Source organism: Myripristis murdjan, chromosome 19 (genome assembly GCF_902150065.1).
Source record: "Myripristis murdjan chromosome 19, fMyrMur1.1, whole genome shotgun sequence".
NCBI lineage: Eukaryota > Metazoa > Chordata > Actinopteri > Holocentriformes > Holocentridae > Myripristis > Myripristis murdjan.
In genome coordinates, this window is record NC_043998.1 from 10,454,518 (window position 1) to 10,472,492 (window position 17,975).

The 17,975-nt window shown below is 43.0% G+C and overlaps 1 protein-coding gene and 1 long non-coding RNA gene across 2 annotated transcripts in view; one reads left to right on the plus strand and one right to left on the minus strand.

Annotated features, from left to right (window-relative positions):
- Window positions 1–17,975, minus strand: part of taok2b (TAO kinase 2b) — a 28,024-nt gene that overhangs the window by 3,264 nt on the left and 6,785 nt on the right. The window contains exons 8-19 of the mRNA XM_030077835.1: window positions 17,016–17,107; window positions 16,761–16,854; window positions 15,951–16,032; window positions 14,019–14,186; window positions 12,068–12,274; window positions 11,114–11,319; window positions 10,139–10,316; window positions 9,856–9,984; window positions 9,392–9,595; window positions 8,769–9,008; window positions 2,975–3,187; window positions 866–1,048 (exon numbers count right to left, since the gene is read on the minus strand). Coding sequence (XP_029933695.1) covers window positions 866–1,048; window positions 2,975–3,187; window positions 8,769–9,008; window positions 9,392–9,595; window positions 9,856–9,984; window positions 10,139–10,316; window positions 11,114–11,319; window positions 12,068–12,274; window positions 14,019–14,186; window positions 15,951–16,032; window positions 16,761–16,854; window positions 17,016–17,107 — 1,996 coding nt within the window. The remainder of the gene's footprint in view (window positions 1–865; window positions 1,049–2,974; window positions 3,188–8,768; window positions 9,009–9,391; window positions 9,596–9,855; window positions 9,985–10,138; window positions 10,317–11,113; window positions 11,320–12,067; window positions 12,275–14,018; window positions 14,187–15,950; window positions 16,033–16,760; window positions 16,855–17,015; window positions 17,108–17,975) is intronic.
- Window positions 1,744–3,289, plus strand: LOC115377835 (uncharacterized). Its single transcript, XR_003930070.1, has 2 exons — window positions 1,744–2,267; window positions 2,977–3,289. It is a non-coding gene; the product is annotated as an uncharacterized LOC115377835 (long non-coding RNA).

Below are 17,975 nucleotides of genomic sequence, written 5' to 3' on the forward strand. Positions count from 1 at the left end.
TCTGCCCCAATAAGCATGAATTAGATTCAGTTTGTTGGTGTTCCTCCGCAAAAAATAGTTCCCAGATTAGTTCCCGAATAATTTCATGTTGGATTTTTCACTTCATAAACTTTTGAACAAACAAATACCCATCCAACCCCATTGTACTAGGGAGTAGGGGCGTCGTAGTGGGGGGAAAAGCGGGACTGATTACCCAGGGCCACAATGGGGAGGGGGCCCTCAAATGGCCTGAAATAAAAAGGTTTGCCTATTGGCCGGCTATAAAAGGGCCCAATAAGATTTCTTTTCATGGGGCCCAAAATTGCTGGTGGCACCCCTGCTAGGGAGACATCGCATTAGACTGGAAACCTCACCAAATCACACAGAAATCATTTGGATGGATAAAACAGCACTAGGGTTCAGTGGGAATTTTTTCTTTTTTGTGTTCTGCATGTTCCTTTAAGAGCCATTCAGTTTCATGGCTGTCATTTTACATTTGAGCCTCCTAAACGGCAGCATAGTTGCCAAATCCTCCAACTTCTAGCATTTGCAAATGTCAAACGTCTTTGCAATATGTTGAGGTCTCCACAACATAATCCTTTTAGCTACTGAAAATTCCATAGCATTAATTGAATTGCGGTGGGCTCAACAGCCAGGATTTAGAAATCCATAACACAGGACGGCAAACAGCTACAATATCTGAACTTTTGCGAAACCCCCTTTTGCCTTTGCATTATCAGAATTTATTCTCAGTTTTCTTTGAATAATGATATCCTGTTTGCCATCTTCTGTGTAAGTCTACATGGATTTTTAAAACTCATCAAAGGCTTTCAATACATTCTAAGGGACTTTGATTTCACATAAGAGTTTGCCAAAGGAGTCTAACCCTCTGCTCCAGCAAGGCGCGGCGGATGGACACCCTCTGCTCCAGGTCTTTGACCTCTCTCTCATGCTGTGAGTCAGTGTGGATCTTGATCTTGCTCTGGTAGGCGTTGAGCAGCTCCAGCTCCTGCTGCAGCTGCATCCGCAGCACCTGGTACTCTGCTTCCTGGGTCTCATCCAATCGCAGCTGAGGAAAAGAGAGGAAAAGGAGGAGGTGTGATGAAAAATGGATGAGGTGGCACGATTGTGTAAGGAACAATTCCTACCCCAGAGCTGACAGGGGTAGAAAAGGAGAGGTTTAGAGAGAGGGTCGACTGTAATGGAAGATCAAAGGTAGAGCGATGAGAGAGGGTGAGGAGGGGAGATCAAGGGTGTGGGCTGCAGATGGTCAGGTTTGTGTTCGCTGGCGTTTAGTGGTTTGTCTGCCTCAGTTTGTTTACTGAAATAGCGTTATAATATAAATTTCAATGTATGTATGAGAGCTGACATACAGTGGGGTGCCACTTGTGCCTGTATTACTGTAAATGCCAATATAAAATTGTGCAATAACGTTCGATATTCTGAAAAAGTAACTTATCAGAGGTAACCAGGTTGGACTGGCATATTAGCTACCAGCAAAAAACTTCAAAGTTAAATGAAAACAAGGATGATTCATTTGATGATTGAATTTGTATTTACTGTGGTGTCATGCATAATAAACATGGCCCGCCAGCATGGGCTTACAACACACCAGAAATTAAATCAGATCCAGAGGGAAACATGTACATTTCAAAATATAATGCCAGTTAAAGTCTGCCAAAAATGAGAGTTGTTCCAATTCTATATGACTTCTACGATCAAACCTTGAATGCAGTAGGAAGGCAGGGCTGGCTCTGTGTGACGTGGCTTTCAGACGAAAGGTGGAGGTGAGACGTAGATGATGGCCTATTTCTTATATTCACCCCATTCTTCAAATTGTTTGAAAACTGGTCAAACTGGCAAACTACTTAAACATATCTAAACAAATCACCAAAATACTGCAGAGTGTTGTACAGCGGCTGAATTACACAGCAGCTCTTTGTATATGTGACCTGTGTGTGATGCCTGTGTCTCAAAGCTCGGGTCCAGAAAACAGATTAAGTCCGCTTTCAATAGGCATTCTTCATTTAAAATAATTTATTCTTTGACCCTGGGATTGAGCTTAATCAGTGTCTGGGAAAATGGCCCAAAGAGACTTTAACCACAGCACCAGTAGACGTGGTGACAAACAAGGACGATGGGGATTTGGCTTACTGGGCTTACGTGGCACGCTGCCATGTGAGGGCATTAAAGTACCACAGGGCGTTGCGTCGTTGGAGGGAAAGGGACATTTTGCTTCGTTCCATCCACTTCCATCTAAATTTCAACGAGGTGGAAGCCTGGGATTGGTGTGTGCGAGTACCTCTGGCAATCCCGGGCGGCAGGGCGTACAGGAAGGGTGGACGCTTTAAGAAGGCGTTATCGGGTTTTGTTCAAGGTGCCTTCATGTCAGGGCAGGGTAAAGGGCGCAGCCTGTATGCATTGTAGGTCACGTGATGGGATATGAATGTATGCAAGGATAATCTAGGGCGCTATTTAGGGATTAACATCCAATTGCCGGCCAGACGACGGCCTTATTCCAAGGCTGAATTCCAGTGTCTGCTCTGTCTTCGCGGACATTTTTGGTCTGATAAAGAATGTGAGGGCTCAGCGGGGCAAATCACAAACACTAAGGTTTAGCCGGAACCACAAACACATCTTCCCTACTTTTAGTGTTGGAGCAGATGATCACTGAAGTGAGCTGAGGGGTTTCAGCAGAGCTAGAATCAGCTTGCCCCAGTCAAGCCATGCCAGATTGATCATTTCTTCCAGGGATTTAGGGGCCGAGGGTGTTTTGAGGAGCACATACACAGGGCCAGTGAAACAGCATGGGGGTGGTGGTTTTGGTTTAAGATTGGGGAAAAGGGTGTTTAGGTGGAGATTTCAGACTTAGGGGACTTGGGAGTAGGCTCGATGACAGGCAGACAGGCAGGAAGGCAGGACAGCCCCGGGTCAGGAACTTCAGTGGTGGTGTGGTGCGAGTGTGAAGTGAACGACGTCTCCTTGCCTTACTCACAGCCTGTGTGGACAGCATATCATTGATGGAGTGGTCATACTGCTCAGCCAGGATGGCCAGCTTACGGGTCTGCTCATCCTTCAGCCGCTTCAGCACAGCCTTGTGGTCCGACTTGGGCGTGTTCTCCAGCAGGTGGTTGCGCAGGGCCTTGTACTGACGGGTCTGGATCTTACACGTGTCCTGGAACTGCCTCTTGATCTGTAGCTCTTTGGACTGGGGGAGACAAAGGAGAGACGGAACCAAAAGTGCTGCAATGTTTGTGTATGCGAGGCGATGCACATATGCTGAAGAAATAAAGTCTTGCTCAGAAAATGACGCACCTCGTGACTTTTTGTGTGATAGAATATTCCTAAAACTTTTTTACTTACACATTTTGACATTAAATAACATGAAGCATTTGAAATTCTGTAGGTGCTGGAACACAACAGTTCAATCTTTGGCTAAGTAGAAACATGATTGCATACTTGATTTCCACTCAAACGGACTTGAAGTCTGTTAAACACCATCAGGAGGCACTTACAGTTCTCCTTTAGTGGGTGAACTGTAACATGCAGTGTGATGTTGGGAATCTAATGTACATATAAAAAAAAAAAAGAAACTTAATTCATAACTCTTCTAGATTCCCAAATATATATATAACTTTCCAAAGTGGTAGAGTTTTCTATCTGCGCCCACTAGATGTTTCCTGATGGGGTGGCAGGATGACTCAGTAAACCTGGAATACTCATGCGGGTGGGGGGGGGAGAAAAAAATATAAATAAATAAATAAATACTCCAACATTACAGCAGAGTGGGTCACAAGGGAAGCCATAATATTTGCAGTGCAAGCTCCTTTCAATCACCTTGAAGGCTGTTTCTAATCAGGTATAAACAAGTGTTAAGAATATTAGTGACATGGTGTTGAACAGGAAAGCTACTGATCTGTACTGACATTTAAGGTAATGCCACCAAAACTGGCTTTGAGGGTTGTTGTTGTTGTTTTTTTAATCAAAAACTTCCTAAAATCTCACAAGACTCTGATTTGACTATACAAAATGTGCTATATAAATAAAGTTTGATTGTTTTTATTATTTTGTAATTCTAAGAGAGTAATTTCTGAGACAGTTACAAGATCATTTCATGGAGTCACTTTCATCATTTATAAGCACCATTTGTTAAAAAAGAAAAATGAAAAATATTGTTTATATATATGAATATAAACATACACGTGGACATGACTGCCCAACAAAACCTTTCAGTCATTTGACACTGAAAACTAATGATTCTTATTATTTTTTGGCTCAAAACCAAGAAAAAAATGTAGTGATAGTTTAAGAAAACAATTTTGAAGAAAATCACCTTTTGCATTTTTTTTTTTTTGATTTTGCAAATAGGAGATAACTGATTTAATTGAAAAACAGTTTCTTCCAGGCATGTATAATATACAAATGAATCGTTTTTCTTTTTCTCAGCCTCATCACTCAGCCAATGTTGCTTCCTAAGTCCTGACCATATAAACTGCTATGCCAGAGTAAAGAAACATCAGTATGGGTGTTAGACAAGGGAGGAGTTAAACAAATGACAACAGAGGTTTGTGATGAAACAGGAGGAATGATTGACAAATTAAGCCCATGATGAATTAGTAAAGGAAACTTCTGATAAAAGTAAAGATTTGCTGATGAATCAGGGGGAAAAGGAAATGTGACAAATGAGGACAAGATAATAAATGGAAACTAAAATCATAAAAACAAACAAGACAGTGATTTCAACACATAAGAATTTATTTCTTGTGTAAAGAAAAAAATCTGGAAGTATGACAAAATATTTTTCTATGCTTACGATCCACACAGCCATACAGAATGCCAATACTCATACACTCTCAAATGAGAATGAAAAAGCGAACAAAATGGCTGCCAAACAGAATGCAGGACTAATCTTATGAAAACTGCATAAATTAAATATATAAAACTTGTGGTGATAAAACTCTGGAAACCCAAACGCACAGACAGTCTCACAAAACAGACTACAAACATGTAAACATACATACAGGAACAGGATATAACTCATACTGGAACACAGGGGTAAAACAATACAAATCATAAGTTACATTCAAATAAAACAATGCATGGGTGAGAACAACTCTTGTCTCTTTTAAAGCCCCAACAGGTCTGATTACAATGGCGTCTCCTTTTAAAAAGAAGGCTTTTGATTCTTCTCCAATGCAGGTCACCCAGAAACATCTGACCTATTTTTTTTTTCTCTGGGTCAAAATACATTTATGTTTTTCTTCCTAGTATGACCAAACCCTATTCAGTAATCCCCCTTCATCTCAATGGCTCAAATGTAGCCCTTCTGTCACATGCAGGGCATCATTTTCTGGGCTTTCACAGGATTTTATCAGCATTGCTGCACTTACAAAAATCCATTTCTTCACTTCAACTCAATTGAAACAGACCTATCTTGCAGATATGCAGATTTTAGCATCTTCTCAATTTTCAACGTAACTGTCAACTTGCATCTTATTTTTGGCCACTTCACCGAAGCATGATCCTTTAACATTTCACAATTTATCTTTACGTTCTAACCATTAACTGTTAAAAGTGTATTTTGGTCCAACTCCTTAAGGTAAGCTGTTCTCTTGTGGCTGATAAGGCTTTTTGGATATTCTGTTAAGGATAGTGCAAAAATTAACAAATGTCTGCTGTTTTCCCATCATCTCTTCATGGTTGAACAACCTGTTCAGTCTCAATTTTCACATTCAGTAGTTTCAATCTTTGGACTTACTTTACAATTGCGTGTCTCAAAAGATTGTCTATATGGCTTCATATAAACCTTAATTAACTCTTTCAGTTTAAATCGGTTTCCTCAATATACTGTTACAAGTACATCCTCTTCTCTTACTTTATCAGGATACAGCGATCAGGATATTTCGCTATGAAACAGTATTAACACTCGTGCAAATAGTTAACTAGAGCAGACAACTGCTGTAGATTGATATGGACCAATAGGGGGGAACAAAATATTTACATGGTAAATCATTATATAAGAATATTGCATAAAGCGCAATAAAAGTAGTATTCATCTAACTAGGAGCTGCAAGATAACAATTTTACCAGCTTAAATTGTTATCAAATTATGTCTTAACACTTAATGATTTTAACATTTGAGGTAGGCAACCTTCAACTAGGGGCAGCCCTTTGGATATACTTTAGATTCCACCTAAATGGCCTCATATTTTATTATTACACTGTTTAAGTCCTATAAAGTAAGACCTTTGGATGAACCTTTTCCAGTTGCCATAGAAACCCTACTATGCTTCAAACTGAAGCACCACAGATATGAAATGTCCTCCAATGGTCAAAAATGTATCTGTATAGCTGTTTATTGCACTTCTATAATGGCTGGTAGATAGTGTTCAGGGGATTTTAGTGAAATGATAATCATCTTATTTTCACAGTATAGAGCCTTGTGGAGTGAAATTGTAACCATGAAGCTATGTGGTCAATTTTGTCAATATCATTTTGCTCTCAGCACTGAGATAACAGTGCACAAACAAGACTGAAATAACAAGGACTCCTGTGGAGAAGAAAAAAAAAAAAAGATTGCACAAACACGGTCTTCACAATAACCATAAAATATTTGTCTTACAAATTAAGAGCAAAATAATAAAATAAAGAAAATAATGAAAAACTTTTACAAAAAGCACAATAGTGAAATATGCTAATATGTCACTGGGAATGACACAGTGACAGTGAGCTGCTGCTTAAAGGTCAACTTTGCAGAATCCACTGATGCAACCATATGGGTTGTGAGCATGTTATGACTGGTTGAGCTTCAAAAGCCAATCACTTTCAACCAGTGCATACAGATGTACAGTCTCACATGTACAGTTTGTGTGCATGTTAATAAAATGCCTCATCTTTGGGAACTGTGACCAAAAACCATGTCGGGAACTGTGTAAACAGGCACATACAGGCCCAAATCAAACAGACACACAATGGTTGAACAATGGAAGATAGAGCACGATCACACTCACACTCACACTCACACTCACACACACACACACACACACACACACACACACACATGCACACCGCCAGCACACTGGTCCTATTCCTATTTCCTCTCTCTGCTTCGGTTTGTCTAAAACTATCTCCATGGTCTAACTTTTCCTCTTACATACCTTCCAGATGATGTTCGCCTCAACCCACACTCCCACCTCCCTTCTTCCCGGAATACTCTCTCTCTTTCCTCCCTCCTCTGCCTCTCCCTCTCTCTCCTCCTCCTCTCCCTCTGTCTGCGCTCCCTGACCTCCCTGGGCAGCAGCTGGGGCAGCCGGCTTGGCCTCTCCTTCTTCAAGAGGCCCAGCTTTCGCAGTTTGATCAGGCAGCTGGGAGGCAGCTCTTTGATGGCTTGGCTCGCCAGCTTCAGCACTACAGAGTTAGCCAGGTCTGCAAGTACACCAATGGGGCGCCTAATGAAGCGCTTCACCCAGAGGATGCCTTTGGTCAGGGGAGAACTTGGCCTCTGGCGGGCCTGGTACTCCAAAGGCAAGCTGCGTAAAGGCACTGGGATTTTGGACTGGCGCACGCCCCAGTTGCGCCCCGCTTTGGGGAACATCTCATACAGGTTGCGCTCAGCCATACCACCCAGGACTGACTGGCACACGGTGAAGAGAGGCCGGGGCAGGCGGAAGAGGAAGCGCATGCACAGCCGGTTGACTTTGCGGGGCGCGTGCTGGAAGAAGTCGCGGGCCGGCCGGACCACCAGCACCACCAGCAGGTAGAGGGAGAGGAAGAGGGAAGGAGAGCTGAGGAAGGATGCTGAGATCAGGATCACAGGCACGTAATAAATACCCAGGCTGAAGGAGAGCCCTAAACTGAAGAGGCCACAAGCCCAGAGGCTGAGCGACAGATAGGTGGACAGAGACAGAGAGCAGCAGGAGCGAAGGAAGAGGTAGGAAAAGAAGAGAGCCAGGAGAGCCAGTTCAGCAGAAAGGAGCAGAGAGGACACTGAGGGGAGAGGGGGGGAGCGCCGGAGGGAGAGGAGGAAGATGGCGAGGAGCAGCAAGGTGAGGTTGGAGGGCTGGGCGGCGGCAGAGAGGGAGAGGAGGAGGCAGATGGCATGAGAGAAAAGTGAAGGCAGAGATGTCTGGGAGGGCGGGGGAGGAGGTGGAGGGGGGATGGGTGTGGGCTCCAGCTCCTCGAGGGTGTCAGGGAAGTAGAACTCAGAGAGCTCGTCGACCTCTCGCTCACGGAGCCGCCTCCGCTCCAGGGAGGGGGAGGAGATGAGCTCTGATGGACAGCCGTCGGCCACACCCCTGCCTTCTTCTTCATCAGTGTCTACATGTATTTTTCTATTGTCATCATCCTCATCCTCCCACTGCACACCTTCTACTTCTCTAATCTCTCTCCCTCTTTCTTCTATTTTCCACTCTTGCTCAGATCCCTCCCCATCCCTGATATTCTCACTGTCATTATCTAGCTTTGGTTTATCGTCATCTTCCTCATCCTTCGTTTTAACCTCGGGGACACTCACATCCCCAACCTCCTCTATACTTGTATCTCCTTCATCTCTGCATTCCACCGCTGCACCTCCGTCAGGTTCATCCTCAGCCTCACCGCCACATAGCTGCTCAGCTCCCACCTCACTCTCCTCTTTGGATTCCTCTAGCCCACCCTCCCCTTTGTCCTCCAACTCCTCCACTAGCTCTCCCCCCCTCCCTGCCCGGGGTACTGCTCGGCCCCTCTGTTGTCTGGCTCTCTCCCTCCTCAGGAGACCCCTGGCTCTGGGTGGTGGTGGTGCTCTCACTCACTTTGAGGCTCTTGGGCTGCTGGCGGACCTCCACAGCGTGCTTCTGACGCAGCTCCTGCTCGCGCCGCTTGTTATACTCCATCTGGTTGGTGAGCTCCGTCTGGTGCTGTGTGCGGATCAGCTCAGCGCGAGTACGCTGCACCAAACCCAGCTGGCGGAACTCCAGCTCCTGTGTGGACTCGTGGTGGCGCAGCAGCATGGCACACTCCAAGTCCTTCAGAGTCTGCTTCTTGTTCAAGTCCTGGAACCAAGGCAGAGAGACGAGATGAGGCGAGAAGGATGTTAAGTTGTGAGAAAGCTGATCACAGTGACAATTTTTCTATCACTGCACGTGTGGTTTACAAAACCTGTTTCACATATCTGAACATTTGTAAAGACAAGCATTTCTAACTCTTACTTTACCAGGACAATAACATAAAAAAATAGGACAACTTTTGTTGACAAACTGAGCAGACAAGTTTGGGAGAGTTCCCAGCCATTTTGGCAGGTAGACAACCATTATGTGTTACATTTATCTCCTAGAATCTGTTTGGATTGTAAAATAGTGAGAGCTGTTGTCTTAAGTTTGGATCCACAAGCCACAGTGAGCTGAGAAATGATGTTTCTGTTCTGGGGGACAGGTACCTCACGGAGCAGATCCTGCTCCAGGTTGTGGCGTGCCAGCAGCATCTTCCTCTTGTACTGGCGACACTGCAGCTCATAGTACTGCCTCTGCCTCCGCAGCAGGCCTGCCTCCTCCTCAGCCTGCAGCTGCTGCAGACACTCTTTCTGGTGCACCAACCATTCCTGTTTCTCTCGTTTGGGTGTTGACTGGTTCTCATTCAGTTCCTTCAGTGGAGAATGACGGAAGGGAAGAAAACAAGGTGGACTGTAAGTTTGACAGTGCATTTGTGAAAAGATGTGTGATGAGTGCTGAGCTTTTCGTTACGACTGAATGAAATGAGTACGGTGTTTTAGTTGGTGAGGGAACTAGCATGACATCAGGTTTGGAAGTCAATTCTGTGGGTGAAACTGATGTTGGATCAGGGCAGATAAATGTGTTGTAACCTAGTAAGAGATGTATGGTGGGTGACAAAATGTAGCGGCACCTCTTTAAGCTGCTCCTTGCGTTGACGATACTGGCGTTTCTGGGACTCCAGGAGGCTGGTCAACTCCTTCTTCTGCTGGGCCAGGATGTGCTGTTGAAACTTCTTTTCTTCGGCCAGGGCCGCCTTGGTCTGGACAAACACAAAAAATAACAGAATAGAATGCCAAGAAAACTGGCAGTCAACAGGAGTATTGTGTCCTAAGGCTGCACGATAAACCAAGCTAGTTTCCACATCTCAACCCTCGGTCCTCTGTTCCCCTCTCACTATCCCTCCTTCACCTCACCTCCTTCTCCAGTATAGCCTGGTGTTTCTTCGATAGTTTTTCTCCCTCCCCAGAGAAGCTGTTCCTCTGATTCTCCAGCTCCTTATCAAGTCTCAACTGGTGCTCGTCCATCTCTGCCTTCAGTTTGTTCTCCAGGCCCATCAGCTGCTTCTGGTGCTGCCGTCGCATTCGCTTATACCTGAGCAGAGACATAGGGCAAGAGCTCAGCTAGACAGGAGAAATCACTGACAGACACCAAAACAACTTAACCACAAGTGTCACTCAGGCAACTAACTGATTCAAGGCTCCTTTGGCGCGAGTTGAGTGAGTGGGAACAAATTACAGCACATTCTTTCCTGGGAACATTATCATCTAGTTGACTTAAAAAAAACATAAATGCCAATCCTGATGAAAAATGCTTCATAATCAGAATTTTATTGCAAAAGCCAACAACCTCTTTGTATGAGCCTACCAGTATGATTATTATCTAGGAAAAAACATGTTTTTTTAGAATACTGCTGGAGATCTGTTTTTTGAAAATGAACTCTTCCAACACAATTTAAAATAAAATTTCCGTGCACAATGACAATGATCATCAAGCAGGCATCAGTTCCCCCATTTGCACCATATCTAGATGTTCACCCAAGCGTTCTCACTGTGTTTATCCTGCATTTTATTGATGCTCCACTTGTTACCAACACTTCATCTTTGCCTGCTCTCGACACACAATGTCTGCCTGACCTAGAAAGGGATCTGTCTTTGGGATGTCCTTCCCAAGGTTTCATCCATTCTTTTCTCGAGTTATGAAGCTCTTACTGAGGGTCAAAGGTTAAAGGATCTTGTTTTCACTTACTGTTCAATAACAGTGGACACTGTGAAGCACTTTGAGATTGTAACTCCGATTAAGAGTTAGAGAAAAAAAAAACTTGACATGTGCTTTACTTAACGTCACCTTATCATCAACATGCAGTTTTCCCATCACTGACAGTTCCTTACCCAGACATCTGCTCTCTCAGAGCCGAACCCTGCTCATGTTCCTGAATCTGACGGGTGACAAGCGAGGCTGTCCTGATGGTGGCAAAATGGTCTCTGCCACGTCGGCGCCTACCCCCTCCGCCTCCCCCTCCCCCACCGGCAGATGAGGCCTCCCGCTGTGAGTCGACCTCTGGCTGATAAGGGTCATCATAAATGTTGTCATGGCTCTGGACAGTGGACAGACAGAGAGGGAGGGAAGAACGTGAAGAGGAGAGGAGACCTTTCAGAAAGTGGTCGACTGATCTTGATTCTGCAGTCTTATTTTTTTAGTCCAGTTGCTTTGGATGGTGTGTGATGCCATGCAGCTGCAATCACAAATTCAAGTTAGCTGTGAATACAAGGCCAACTTTTGACCGATACTGAATGACACTCGAGCAGTTGTTGTGCCACTCTTAAGTTTTCCAATAAAACAGAAATATGCCAAGAAATACACCACCATGACACACGTCAGGCTACGGGACACTGAAGGACACAGGACAAAGACAAGCGTGGGAAGGACAAAGCAAACAGGGAGGAGGGCTGAACATTATGGTTGAAATTTTTTTTTTCCAATAACTGTATTTTAATAGATATTGCACTTTTGATTAAAAAAAAAAAACATTATTTTAGTATGAATGCCAATTTTTGCATCATAATTTAATCTTCACTGAAAAAAAAGATGATCATGTGATATTTGCTGAGGTCTGTACCAAACAAAGATGTTTTCTTACAAGTGGAGAATTTGTGGGCCAAGTCATGGTATTTTTCCACACATTTTACCTTTATCAAGAAACCACAGCTCCTGTGATGTGGATACTGCACCTTGCTAATGGCCATATTGCAATTTCAATAACATTTTGATTAATTGTTCAGCCCTGCTTGAGAGCATGGAACCATGGACTCTACCCAGCGACCTACAGTAACATTTGCACTGACCAGAGGCTTGTGCAGGACGGAGCTGTTGGAGGTGACTGTGTGCTCTCCCTCCTGCATCATGGCCATCTCTCCGCTGTCGTCGGAGCCGTCTGCCAGGCTGTTGACTGAGCTGCTCTGGGAGCTGGCACTTATCGACATGGATGGCAGAGAATGGGAGCTTTCCATGCTGTTGACTGTGCCTGTGCGCAGCATGTACTGCTCCACATCCTGATGGAGGAGAAGATTCATGACATGGTTTAGGAGAAGTTTAGTAGCATGGTTTAAATGTATTGGAGAAAAAGTATAATTTGTGTAAAAGACGGCATTTGCAGTTTGGTGTCTATTTCATAGGTTGTTCACTGTATTCATGGTATTGTAGAAGTAATCTACAGTGAAACAGTACACACCAACATGATTTCTCCAAAAAAACACCTAGCTAAGCAGAAATTAATAAGAATATACTCTCTACAGAGGTGCATTCAAAGCCCAACATTCTCCGAATTCCTTCATTTCCGCTGCAAGGGAACAGCCAACTGCAATTAGATTTTGAGGGGAACAAAGCTCTTTGTGCAGAGAGGAAGGGGTCCAAAGTTCACATGATATATTGAGAAACAAAATACAAAGGCAGGATAGATGCTAACACTGGCTGTCTTCCTGAATGGAGCCTGACACATAGATGCTACAGTACTTCCTTCAGGGGAAAAAAGCAGTTCTTTTTTTTTTTTTCTTTTTTAGTGAGTGAGCACAGTCTGCCTCCAAGCCTACTAGCATTTCTTTATTTTGGCTGATTAGACTTCAACTATCTTTGGAGATGCTTTGGGAACTAAGTTCTGAAGTTCTGCCAAAACCGTCTGCTTTCCAAAGTGGCACACTAAGCTTCTGAAGATCTAGAATGGCAAACATTTGTTGTTTCACATTTCCGAGAAAGTGTGAAGTTGTGAATAAAGGAAGACTATACACTGGGTTTTCTCTGATGCGCGGCGTGATGAATGGATGAGATGCCGCAGGAAATTCAGTACACTGGAACAAGCTTCCTGGTGGTTATGAAGTAATGCATGCATGTTTTCCATTTTAGAAAGATTCCCTACCAGGGCAAGAGCAGGCCTGTCAAAACAAACCACTGTGATATTTATATTTATTATAGCGAATGTTTGCCACTACTAGTCGGTAGTCTACTGGCCCTTTTCGATTGTAGGAGCTCAGGGAGGCGAGCTGCACTGTGAAACCTATTTCACAGGTTCTGAGATGGTTTTTACTGGCGCCAACACATTTCTGGATAAGATTCCCAGAGCTAATATCACCCTGCTCAGGAGGTGATACGAAATCTGAGTCCAAGAAAATTTTAGGAGGAACTAGCAGTGCTGTTGATCAAGCACTGATGTGACGACACTAAAAATTTTAGGGCTGTACCCGACTCACAATTTCCTGAATCAGCCTTTCAATACAACAAATCAATTCTTCATCCCTAAAAAATTTACAACCATTATAGAGCTACAACATGAAAGCAGCCAGCGACAAATAAGAAATAGTGAAAACGAATGGTCAAAACAATGGTGCATGCCCCTGTCAGTACAGAAAAGAAAGAAAGTAGCAGGAGATCAACTTGCCTATTTGAAATGGAAAAATGTATTGAAATTTTCATTGCATTTTTTGTGCCTTTTTTTTTAAATATATATATATATAAATAATGCACATCATAGCCTTCACACCTGTTGAAATTAAGTGTTGTGGAAATGAAAACATTGGCCAATCCCAAAACTTCATGGTTCTGAGAAGTTCCAGGTTACTGTTGGTATTAAAAAGGGCTAAATCAGTTGTAACCTCACCACACCCCTCATGTCTTCCTTTACTTCTTTCCAACGCCTCTCTTTCACCTCCCCATCCTCTTTATTACCTCTCCTCTCCTTCCTCCTTCACCCTCACCTCCCTAAAGCTCTCTCGGCCTCCTCCTCCTCTTCCCGTCCCTTCTTACCTCCTCCTCCTCGCCTCCCTCTGGTGCAGGCCCATTGTGGGCCTCATGGAAGAGAATTTTCTTCATCTTGCGGTACTGAAGGTTGTCCAGCTCCCGGACAGCATCCTTAGTGCGGGCGATCAGGTCCATCACAACCGTCATGGGACGCTCTCTGCATAGGAAATGGTGCTGGTGGTGGGGGGGGAAGGGGGGTGGGGGTGGTAGCAGGGACCAAAAGACAGCAGTCATTAACAATTATTCAACATTCAACTTGAAACCTAGACAGGAGTTGTGGGAGTGATGCATGAATATAGCTAGAATTATTTATCTTTGCATAATATGGTAATTATGCTCCTGATTTTGTGATTTTTTTGGACAAAGGTACAGTCAATGTGCAGGGTTTCCATCATTGACGTGAGTGACGCAGAGAAAGGACATGTTGCTCCACACAACCTTAACCTTCATGAACTAATCACACAGATTTTTGTAATTATTCTTGAGGTGACAGAGCCGACTGGTTATGTAACTTGATGTCATCTGGTTGGTAACACAAACATGTCAGTGCCAAGCAAAATTTGGTTTGCTGCTACTAAAACTAATTTAATTGCACTTGGAAAACAGATCAGCCTGTGTGTCATCAGTGGGTTTTTAGCATTTTCCCTGAAACCTGAAGTGATGAGATACTAGCTAATAATTTATTTTTGACCATTCCCTGCACAGCGATCGCCCAAAAGTTTATAACAGAAGCACAGAGTCCCTGCTGAATTCCTGATTGTCTCCACTAACAAGAAAAATTTAATACCAATTTCCCTCCATAAAAGCTTAGACTTCCTCCAGGAAAAAAGACACCCGGGGTCTAGTTCATCAAGTAGAGGCTGTGATGTTTACATCCTGATCTCAAAAAGGTGAGATGTGGTGTGTAGGGTCAATCAGACTCGACTCACCAACGTGATTTGATTAGTTAGGCCTATCCATCACTTTTGTAGCATTTAGGGAGAAAAGTCTTTTTTCCCCACTACTACGTTTTTTTTCTGGTTGGGAAATGCCAGTGTTTGAGTAACAGGCATAACAGTGATCACTATGGAGCTCAACAGCAAGTGGCTGTTTGAGCTGAACAATACAATAGCTAGAAATAATGTATGATTGTGTGTACCTTAAACAGCTAGATTTATTGTATATTCAGCAGGTTTTCATTATTTTCATACTCATTTCAGAATTGCAAATCCAGAATAGGTTTAATCCATGCATTCTCAAAGAGCATGTGGACATTTCTGTAGGCTTCAGATGCCTCTCTTCGCTTTTGTCAAATATGAAGTTCCACATCACACCAATTACCCAGCCTTGCCTGACTTAGCAAAGCTAAGGATTATTTATTATTCGCATCGCTGCTTGTCCCCCTCATTCTGAGGCACTTGGCACTTCCACTAAACTACAATCCTGAGGGAAATCCTGCTACTTGAAGTTCAAGCTCTACGTTAATCATTTTTCTCAACAGTAACATGCGCTGCTTTAGTGTTTGTGCTATACGAGCGCACGCTTGACACATGAGTAACAGTGGATGTAAACAGAGATAGCTACACCGTATATTTAACACTTGGGTGAATGGCAGCTCTGGTCATTGCCATCAGTGGGCAAAATCCTGTTTAATTTTGTATAAATATGATTTATTATTTAAAATTTATTATACAAACCCATGTAGCTAGTACTCACAACTATAAAGAAACCTCTAAACCCAGAGGTACATATGATTTTGCCAAAATATGAAAAAAAAAAAAAATCAAGCAAATATAATATATTACTAATAACAAAATCAGATTCTGATTATATTTATTCCCGAATAAGCAGCTCTTTACGCTGTTTCCCTTTTGAACAAGCCAGTCGATACTGAGGTGGTTATCAGGTGTGTGCTGCCTTGGTGTGCCACAGCATTAAACCACTTTCAGAGCCTTGTACCTTGAGCAGCACATCAGAGGTAGGTCTGTCCTGGGCGATCTTCTGCAGACACGAGTCCACAAAATTACGGAAATAATCCGACCTGAAAAAACATGTAATTATTAAAAGCATCATTCTTATTTTCATTATTTCACTAAACACAGTCACATTACACACCTTTAATAATCAATTTGGCTCCACATCCTCTAAAAAATACATTTTATCATGATGTTCAGTAAATAAAATCAGCAGTATGAAGCTGTGCTGAGGCTTGGCTTCCTTCATAAAAAGCGACTTATTTACTTAATATGTTGCTCAAATAAAAAAATGAATTTCATCTGAAAATTACTAACATGGTCGAATAAAGGCAAATATATGGTTCAGCGTCAAAATGCCATCATAGCTATGCTGTATTTGTCTGCTGTCTCAGCCTAGTCCACAGAGGCTGCTGCTATCACTTACATTCACCTTTCAAAAAAAAGTTTAACAATATGTAGGCCATCACACATGGGCCACTTCATATTTCCTGCTGCATGCTGATTCCTGACATGTCATTCCCAAAATACAGCAACTGAAACAATTTAATCTGAGTCGGGGAATTCAAACAAATATTTCCATTTTTATTTTGCCTGCCATATGGCATTTTGTCAGTCTATACACAGCATCACCGACTCACAACTACAAAATGCTCACAGTGCTACAGATACCAGAGGTAAAATACAGCATCACTTGAAAACAAAACTAGATTTCAGCTCTTGGTGTCCAGCAGTCGTCATGTTTGCTTCAAAGAGAAAAAAAGAGACAGGGTCAGGAAGTTTCCCTGTCACTCACCAGTGATTGGACTGCAACACAGGGCTCTCATTTTGGGCGATGTGGTATAAGGCACTCATAGCATTCATGTTGAACAGAGGAGGCTTCCTTTCCGCTATAAAGTGACAAAGCCAGACAGCATGACAGAGACAGACACAGAGTGTGAGGTAAAGAGCAATAACAGATGAAAGGGAGCAAAGGAAAAAGCCCTGCATATATTCGGCTTGGTGAGAAGATGTAAAGATACTTGACAAGTAATTTATGGCCATTTCTTACCCAGCTCTATGCAGGTAATGCCAAGTGACCACACATCCACCTTCCCGTCGTATTGACCCTCGTCCATGGCCAGGATCACCTCAGGAGCCATCCTGCATGGAGGGACAGGACAGACCCATTCAGCTTTTCCCAGAGTCATCTCCTTTGATCCTCAGCCAACAGAACACACTACTTCAATGCCCATTGAGACTTTCAGTACCACACCACTTCAACAAACATGAATGTTGTGAGTGTAAGGTTTCTTCACGTACAATAACAATGACAACCTGCCTGTGGAAAGCCGATAACCCTTTCACAACAGACTAGTGACCTGAAAAAGACATGACAATGAACTGTCACTGCAAAAAAGGTCAACCTGGGTAAGTTAATGCTGCAGGTCAACCCTATTTGTGCTCAAACTTATAAAGGTTGATTGTTTAAGCGAATTCTTGTTGCCACACCTCTATGAATTTATCCTGTACAAGCGTGACAATAAATGCATGCTGTAAAAAGAAAAGCATTTGCAAAGTTGAAACACACCATTCTACCACCACTTAACAAGATATGGACTGGAAAAAGGAAGCAGAAAACAGCAGGGTAGAAAAAAAAAATCTAAATAAGACTGTTAAAGGGACATTAAGTGATTTTCCTGCCTCTCAGAACATGACCATATATATGCAGAGCGTTGATTGAGGGTAGTTGAATAATAAACGATGACTCAGCAATTGCTTCACCAGATGCTGAAAAATCTGGCTTTCAAATGTCACTCACTAGTCAATATTCTGGCTTGGAACAATAGATCACTACCCATCTGAATTTCAAAATACCGACCTGCATGTTTCCAACTGCTCAACAATGGAGAACAGCACTGCCAAAGTGTAAAAAAAAAAAATCTGCTACAAAGGTTACTGAGCTGCATTCTCAAGTAAATAAAGCAAATGACTGAGCACTATTACTGCTACAGTATTGTGCACTGTGATA